The sequence below is a fragment of the Cryptotermes secundus genome, unplaced genomic scaffold (assembly GCF_002891405.2).
Source record: "Cryptotermes secundus unplaced genomic scaffold, Csec_1.0 scaffold690, whole genome shotgun sequence".
NCBI lineage: Eukaryota > Metazoa > Arthropoda > Insecta > Blattodea > Kalotermitidae > Cryptotermes > Cryptotermes secundus.
Genome location: NW_019740662.1, coordinates 8,346 through 16,812, shown reverse-complemented (window position 1 = coordinate 16,812; position 8,467 = coordinate 8,346). Strand labels below are relative to the sequence as shown.

Sequence of the window (8,467 nt, the reverse complement as noted above, 5' to 3'; positions counted from 1 at the left end):
AATTTGAATTTAATGGTGCTTAAAGCTGATTTTCGAAAATGCCACCGCCGGCCGCAACACAGGCTGCTGCTCGGTTGTGAACCACGCGGGTACATACCAACCCACCACGTCTTAGGTACCTCTCAAGTGTCGAGATAACGAGAGCGCTCTGTCTGTAGCTGGCTAAAAATAGCGACCCGTCAGATGATAGACGCGGTTCACACGAGGGCGTGTATGGGAATGAAAAAACGGTCATAACTCCGTAACCGTCCAAAATCGGACACATGTTTGTATGAACTTTTTTGATCACAAAGACCTAGGAAATCACCTCCTGAAGTTATGCCCTAAAGTCGTGAAACATCCTGTATATTGTGGTATGATGTAGACGCGTTGCTGGGGAACGCTTGCGAGATAAGTAACAGATAACATACGTTACGACTCCGCAAACAAGCATGTTTCCACGACGACATTTGGATATAACCATAATTGGAAGCGCCGTTTTCTGCGCGGTCCGTGCCGAGATGTTATAAGCTGAACTTGTACTAAGAGATTTAAACTTGGCGGTGGTCAAACTTACGACCTATTAAATGATTAAGCTGCCGTTGTAGCATAAGATACGTAAGTTAGGCACGATCTACTCTGTAAAGACTGTACTGACAGAGGACCTGTAAGTAGTGCAAAAGGAAGAATTTTCAGTAACATGTTGTATGTACGGAACATACGCTTGACGAAAAGCCAAGCATATTCATAAGAGACAAACCCATTTTCTCGTCAGAGAGGAAGTTACATAAGGATTATTACCGCAAGAGTTCAGTTGGAAAGAAAAAATCTCTGGTCGTGGGCCTCAAGGGGTCTGGCGCTAAGAAGAGATGATTTGCGGGAAAACCGCCAGTCGTAAAGTTACTTTGACTTTGACTTCTCAAGAAGATTCATGTTCTATGGAACAATGCAATGGTGAAAAACAGATTATGTGGAATGGGAAACCAAAATAAACAAGAAAGTGAAGACCGATATATGCAATATGCGAATACCCTAAAAAATGAGTCGGACTTGTGCCGGATATTGTTGCAACGATTTTCATTGAAGCAAGTGCGCGCGCATTTCATTGTTTCTATATGTAGCAGGCCTATTCTAATTCCTCATACATTTATCAGAATGTACATACTACATACATTCGGGAAAACCACGTGTTAATTGTGTAAACATCATTTTTTCAATCTTATCAAACTACGTTATCACATCTGCCTTCGGTTAATGTTTTTTCAAGGGTTTCCTCGATATGGTTATTTTTTATTATTAGAGGATATAAATAAGCATGGACTTTGTCCAGGTCAACTGACGTCAGTACATAGACCCTAACAGTCTGCGAACTAATGAGCGTTGGTGAGAGTGTCACAGATTATCTGAAGCATAATAGCATCATCATTATCATGTTCCACTTACGGAGATACGACACAAATGCATACCACTACTGACATGATGCCCACAGAAGTCCGCTTCGAACGTCTGGATGTTATCCCGACTATGAACTGTGCCCAATGAGGGACAGGGAGGAAGACGCCAAGGCTTAAAAATACGATTCTAGTGCACTGCAGGACAAACAAACATAACAAATTCAGTGGCCTGTATTCCGCAAGCGAACTATACTGACAGAGCGACCGCCGCTTGTCGGCGAAGTTAGTGCCAACTATAGCCAAAAGAGGGTATCGCGTGGTCAGGGCAACGGATCTCCAAGGCCGTTAATCTCGGTTTCCTAGACCGGAGCCGCTATCTCCTTCAAATAGGTCCTCAGTTATCCTCATGAGGCTGAGTGGACCACGGTCCAGACCCACCACTTCTCAGAAAATCTGGTAGCGCCGGGAATCGAACCCGGGACCTCTGGATCTTTAGGTAGGGACTCTGACCAGTAGACCACGCACTGCAGGACAGCATGAGCAAAATCAGCATAGTCGACGAGATTCGATATCGAGATTATTCCCCGTGTGGAGTCGGGTTAGAATACCTCCAGCATAGCCCTGAGAGTCGTTGAAGGCGACGAAAAGGGAATCCAGTGCCTGGGGGTATAACTGGGCCACCCTGTCACCGGGGACATAAATATAGGGACCTAGTCCTCCAGGTTGGGGGTTGAACGCAAGGTTGCCAACCTTACTCTGTGAAGAAAAAAAATATTGTTGCCAAATCCAAAGAAGTGAAAACCGAAAGAAAAATCTGGCAGAATTTTCTGTGAAAGGCTATGGCTCAAAAAGGGCTGTTTTGATGACGACGACCAAGTTAGTAGGATGACTCCGGTATATACGTAGTCTAGTGTACTGTGCTAAATTTGTCTCAGCTAATGAAACGCCGGGATGACGAACATTAAGAAAGGACACCAAACTCCCCAAAGACGCAAAAATTTAAATTAAAAGTTGTAGTACGAAAGCATTCTTATTAACCTAGAAGTAGTATGTTTGGCATTCAATGACTACATGTCAATAACATGCAGTAATATTATCGTCTGAATAGGCATTCATAAGGCATGATATCAAATTCTTTCGAAATGTGCAACATAACTTGCATTCTTCCGTTCGTCACCCCAAGCTAAAGAATGCCAACAGATGTCCGTCATCATGTTAGTGTCTTGTGGGTTACGTCATAGTCTGGTGGGTAAATGCCAGCGTTTTGGAGGAATATGCTGCCTCGATCTTCAGGGTACATGCAGGTAGAAATGTTGACATCTACTACCAGACTAAACGGTGTCATAACCCAGAAGATCAAAATATGAATCTTCACCTCCGCAAAATATCGGAGCTTATAATTTTGAGTCATATCTAACCAAGGTACGTGCAATGTGCCGCAAAATGCAGTGCTGAGAAATGTTTCGGAATCGTTTCTTAGGTGAGATCAAATATTACTGCAGATTTTATGGCACTACTTGGTAGCGTAGTTGGTTGAGGCATTACGTTACAAGTCGGAAGGTCGCCGGTTCAAATCCCGATGAGGTTATTTGATTTCTTCAATTGACCTAATCCTTCCAGCCGCACTATGGCCCTGGGGTCGACTCAGCCTCTAACAGACTTGAGTACCAGAAATATTCTTGAGGGTAAAGGGCGGCCGGCGCGTAGGGCTGACAACCTTGCCGCCATCTATGAGCCGACTGTCTAGAAAATGTGGGAACCTCAATATCTCACAACCCTATAGGCCTCCACGGCCTGTTACAGGGATAGTTTTACTTTGTTTTTTATTTTTTACTTAATTATATAACCTGTTGTCTCATCCTCTTGCTTTAATACTACTATCACTGGCCACTAACCACAAATTTTCACCTTACGACTGTTAAACAATCAAAACAACTAAGACGTATAATCTTAACAGGTTCAATAGCATCTTAATTACACATAATTATGTTAAATTCTATGAAAATATTTAAGGTTCATAATACCAGTTCTCATCTGAAGTGTGTATTAAGAATACTCATAGCAATAGTCTGTGAGTGTACGTTCTGAGAGCTCATTTCTATTTGTTTACAACTGCGGACACGGAACTATTACATAAAACAATAAAGAGACCAAATTAGGCCCGTGTTACATAAATGAAGAAAAAATAATTATTATATTATGTCAGGTAAAGGTAAAAGTTAAAGCTATTCTTGTAACAGGCAATGAAGGCCCATGGGGCTGTGAGNGGGCCTCCACGGCCTGTTACAGGGATAGTTTTACTTTGTTTTTTATTTTTTACTTAATTATATAACCTGTTGTCTCATCCTTTTGCTTTAATACTACTATCACTGGCCACTAACCACAAATTTTCACCTTACGACTGTTAAACAATCAAAACAACTAAGACGTATAATCTTAACAGGTTCAATAGCATCTTAATTACACATAATTATGTTAAATTCTATGAAAATATTTAAGGTTCATAATACCAGTTCTCATCTGAAGTGTGTATTAAGAATACTCATAGCAATAGTCTGTGAGTGTACGTTCTGAGAGCTCATTTCTATTTGTTTACAACTGCGGACACGGAACTATTACATAAAACAATAAAGAGACCAAATTAGGCCCGTGTTACATAAATGAAGAAAAAATAATTATTATATTATGTCAGGTAAAGGTAAAAGTTAAAGCTATTCTTGCAACTGGCAATGAAGGCCCATGGGGCTGTGAGATGTCGAGGCTCCCACATTTTGTCTAGACAATTGGCTCACAGATGGCGGAAAGTGTGTGAGCTTTACGCGCCGGCCGCCTTTTGCTCCCCAGGAAGATTCCAGATACTCATTTCTGTTAGAGTCTGAGTCGACCCCAGAACCATAGAACAGCTGGAAGGATTAGGTAAATTGAAAAAATCCACCTCACAGAGACTCGAACCCGCGATCTTCCGGCTTGTAGCATAGTGCCTCAACTAACTACGATATCACGTGCCCCCCACATTATGTCTGCCTATCATTAATCATAAACTCTCTTACATTTATATATACAACATACATATCTCCTCCACTGTCCCTTCATACACACACACACACACACACACATATATATATATATGTATATGTACTTCACCTCCACCCAATGCCGAGGTCTGGAGTGTGTGAATTTTAATATAATTTTAATGTACTTCTTGAAAAAAGGCATTTATAAACGTATTCAACTCATCTTCTTAGTGAATACGAAAATTCGTTTGTATGAACGTAAGGAAATTAGGAAATTCTCCCGTTTCATATCGATGCTCTAAGAATCAAACCTGCTTAGGGTAGGCCTAAACGTGACGTTCGTTGAATAACATCAATTTTCTGCACATATATCTAGATGAGATCATAAAATTAAAATTAATCTTAAGGCAATAGGATATGACAGTGTAGACTGGACTTAAATGGCTCAGGATACGGAGCAGTGTCAGTCTCTCAGAAACACGGTAACATAACTTAGGGTTCCGTAGAAGGAACGAAATTTCTTGACCAAGCGACTACTGGTTTCTTAACAAGGGTTCAGCTCTATGGAGTTACCTCAAGGATTAGGTTCGTTGGTCTGTTCCGATTCAGAAATAATTCTGACACAGTCCTTTGACATTTGATAGAGCCCTTATGTCGTGAGATCGGAGAGTCACAAGGCCTGCACGTACACAGAACACTGAACCACATACATAGTCATACCCTGAAAGGGATTCGAACACACGGCCCCACTGTATACAAGAGGTCCAAGAACGTACGCATTATAGGCGGATCGGCTATTATAGTCCGCTCAAAAGTTAGGTGACGACATTCCTGTCATGACGAAGATATTTCGGTTATTAATACATTTAGGCCTAATTGGAGGCACAGACCCACCCGCAGAAGCTCAACCGGAACAGTCTACACAACGCACAACTGTGCCGTCAAATCACTTCGCAATTGTTTCTTCAGCGCTGTTAAGGAGATAACCCGTATTCCTGTTCATTTCCCACAAACGTATACTCCAGTACAACAATGAGGCATGAAAGGAACCAAACGAAGACTTGAAATGTTTCAGGTCTTCGCACATCACACTGCAGAAACTTAAGATATAACTGCATGCATGTTTCCTAATTATATTTCGATGAACTCAGTTTTCCTGGATAGTCTCTTTCCAAAAACAGAGATACCATGTATGCCTCTGGAGACAAAACAAACAGGAGGGGCAGATAGAAGTGCCCAGAAGACGGAAGAAGATGTTGGATGACCTTGGGGACAGAAGAGGATATCTTAATTGAAGGAGAAAGCTTGAGATCGCATTAAGTGGAGGAACTGTTTTGGAAGAGACTGTGGACCTGTCGTCTGACAGATTCCTGATGAATGAAAATGAACTCGAGTACTGGATATCTGAACTAAAACCTGCGAAACTAATTAAATCTTGGTTCCCATTAGTCACATATAAGATCTATTTTAAATAAAGTTCACACCTAACTTAATCCAGCTTTAATTATCTGACATTTTTGGAGCTTTTGTGCCGTCTATGTGCAACGTCGTTCATTATTCGTTCTTCGTATGTAGTGTTCAATAATGTGGCAAAGATAATTCTTGCCCGTGCCGGTAATCAAATCTCAGTGGTTTACACCGCTGCTGCTCACTTTACCAAATTATATATTCTGGCTAACATACGAAAGAAGAGAACCAAATTCTCTGACACTCTTAATACGTACATCCGGGCATTCTGTAAATGAAACTGTTTGTAAGGCATTTGAGAGTAGCATTAAATAACCTTTAACTACAAACAGCGGTGTAACGGGCATTAACAGGAGCTCATTTAATACAATTCTTCAAGCTACGAACACATCTGAACTAACTCATTCATTCATCATTCATTCAGATTCTTGCTGCTCCCACTTGGAGTATAGGGTATCCGTGAAACGCTTCGTTTCACTTCAGTTTCTTAATCGTAAGACAGTCGGTAGAGCACCTTAGATGGAGGATCAGCCCGTCGCAACACCGCTACCTGCACAGGATAACACAAACACAGAAAGAATAGAAAAACATCCATGCCTCGAGTAGGATTCGAACCCACGATCCCAGTGTTCGAGCGGGCGAAGAAAATTCTTGCCTCAGACCGCGCGGCCACTGTGATCGGCACACCTGAACTAGGCATATCGAATAGTAATTCATATTAAAATTTTCAGTATTAGACTCAATATGAGATAACAGCTCTATGTTAAAATCCTACCTGGTTTATCATCAATTGTGACCCACGGTTGCCATACTTTGGGTGCTGGCTGCGATGGCATTCTGGCGACCAGCGTATCCATGGTAATACCACTCTGCGCCCTATTCTTTCATACAAGGAAGGGTATGAAGAACTTAATCAAAATACTTTCGTATACTTCGAACTTGCGTCTTGAAGAAGTAAAAATATATCTTGAAGGAAATAACGTTTAAGTAATTACGTCTTGCTGCCAATGCAAGACGGCCAATATCTGTCTATTTCACGGCTTGAATTGTCATTCAGTTTCTATGCCATTAACATATACACGCAGTTGTTAAAAACACGATTCCAGTCGTACGCTTTACTTTACTTCACTTCATATACTGCAGAGTATGTTTAATTATGAAATGGATAACAGATTTTCGAAGACTAAAAGCACAAAATGAATTTAAACATATCTTCTACTGACAACGAAATTTAAAGCAATGAAACTGCAGACATCTGGATCACTGTAGCAAGCCCGCTGCAGTTCTGGTTGCATCTCACAAAACCTTGCGTCGACTAAGTTGGAAAATATTCTTCCTTCAAGTCTTCTTCATTCACGATTTGGCTGGGTTGGTTTAGCCGCAGTCCTGCCCCGAGGCACTTGAATCGGGGCTCATTTCAAACACGAAACCTGAACAAAAAATAAACTATACCTAAGGCAGTTTACCACGGCGTCTTCTAGACTGTAACGTAAAAAGCAAGTTTCCAGCAAAAGAATGCCCGAGGTGAAATTGAATTGTGGATACACAATCAGTAAAAATAAAACGTATAAAATATCACTGACCGTATTTTTCTTCACAGTAATTAAGATTTAAAACTATGCAATTTCACGTCTTAAATGTTCGAAATTGAGTTGTATAACTTGTTAACTTCTAAATTCTATACAAAAAAATTTCAACTTCACTTTTAAAAATCATAATTGCACAATTAATTAAGAGTCGTTAGTTTCACAGTCGAACTCCGGATTGTCAGGACAACTCCTCTCGTTGGTTGAAGCTTTCTTTTCGTTGAAGTAATTCTGGAACGACGACAAAGAACTGTCTCATGTCACCGAAAACTATCCTAGGGCCTCGCACGAACAACTCCAACACTCAATGAATTAAACTATCAAGAACTAAGAATACTGGACTCAGGTTTGTTTCAGAGCCATCCAAGCTGATCAGGCAGGCTACTCCCGACACCTAGAGGATGCCTGGCAGTAGATAATCTCTACCTCCCCTCCCCACACATATACACTCCCCTCCCCCTTAACCTAACCTACTACCACCCTCAAAAGTAGCCATCAAGTCATTGACTGATCAGTTTCAAGTGATCTCATTAAAAAGAAGGATCCTGTAATAGCAATGTTATGTTTCGTAATTAACAAAATTATGTAAGATTTGAGGCTTTCACGGCGGTGACTATGAAGAAAACAGTCTTCTGGGATTTGGCACCGTGTATATGTGGTGTTAACCGACGTTTCGGAGGAACGTATCGCCTGCTGTGTCTGCTTTTACCGGTTCTCACGGTCTCTCCGCTTGCAGATTTCTTATATTTTTTCTTCTACCCTGAAGATGGAGGCGATACGTTCCTCCGAAACGTCGGTTAACACCACTTATACATGGTGCCAAATCTCAGAAGACTGCTTTCTTCATTAACAAAATTATGTCTGTATTACGGAACGTGGAAAGTAAAATAGAGCAATTCTTCAGTATGGAGAGTTCACACACGGACAAACACGCAGAAGAAGCCGACTGGAGACTTCTCGGCCAAATACGATTCTATTCATTTTCAAAAATCGTGCACAATCGGAAGGAAGACACGTTACAGTGTGC

The 8,467-nt window shown here is 41.1% G+C and overlaps 1 protein-coding gene across 1 annotated transcript in view; it reads right to left on the bottom strand.

Annotated features, from left to right (window-relative positions):
- The window catches only part of LOC111872536 (conserved oligomeric Golgi complex subunit 8), a 33,069-nt gene extending 25,594 nt beyond the window's left edge, over positions 1-7,475 (bottom strand). Inside the window, exon 1 of the mRNA XM_023866555.2 lies at positions 6,630-7,475. Within this exon, the coding sequence (XP_023722323.1) occupies positions 6,630-6,711 (82 nt within the window). The 5' untranslated portion in view covers positions 6,712-7,475. The remainder of the gene's footprint in view (positions 1-6,629) is intronic.
- Positions 7,476-8,467: the final 992 nt, after the last annotated feature.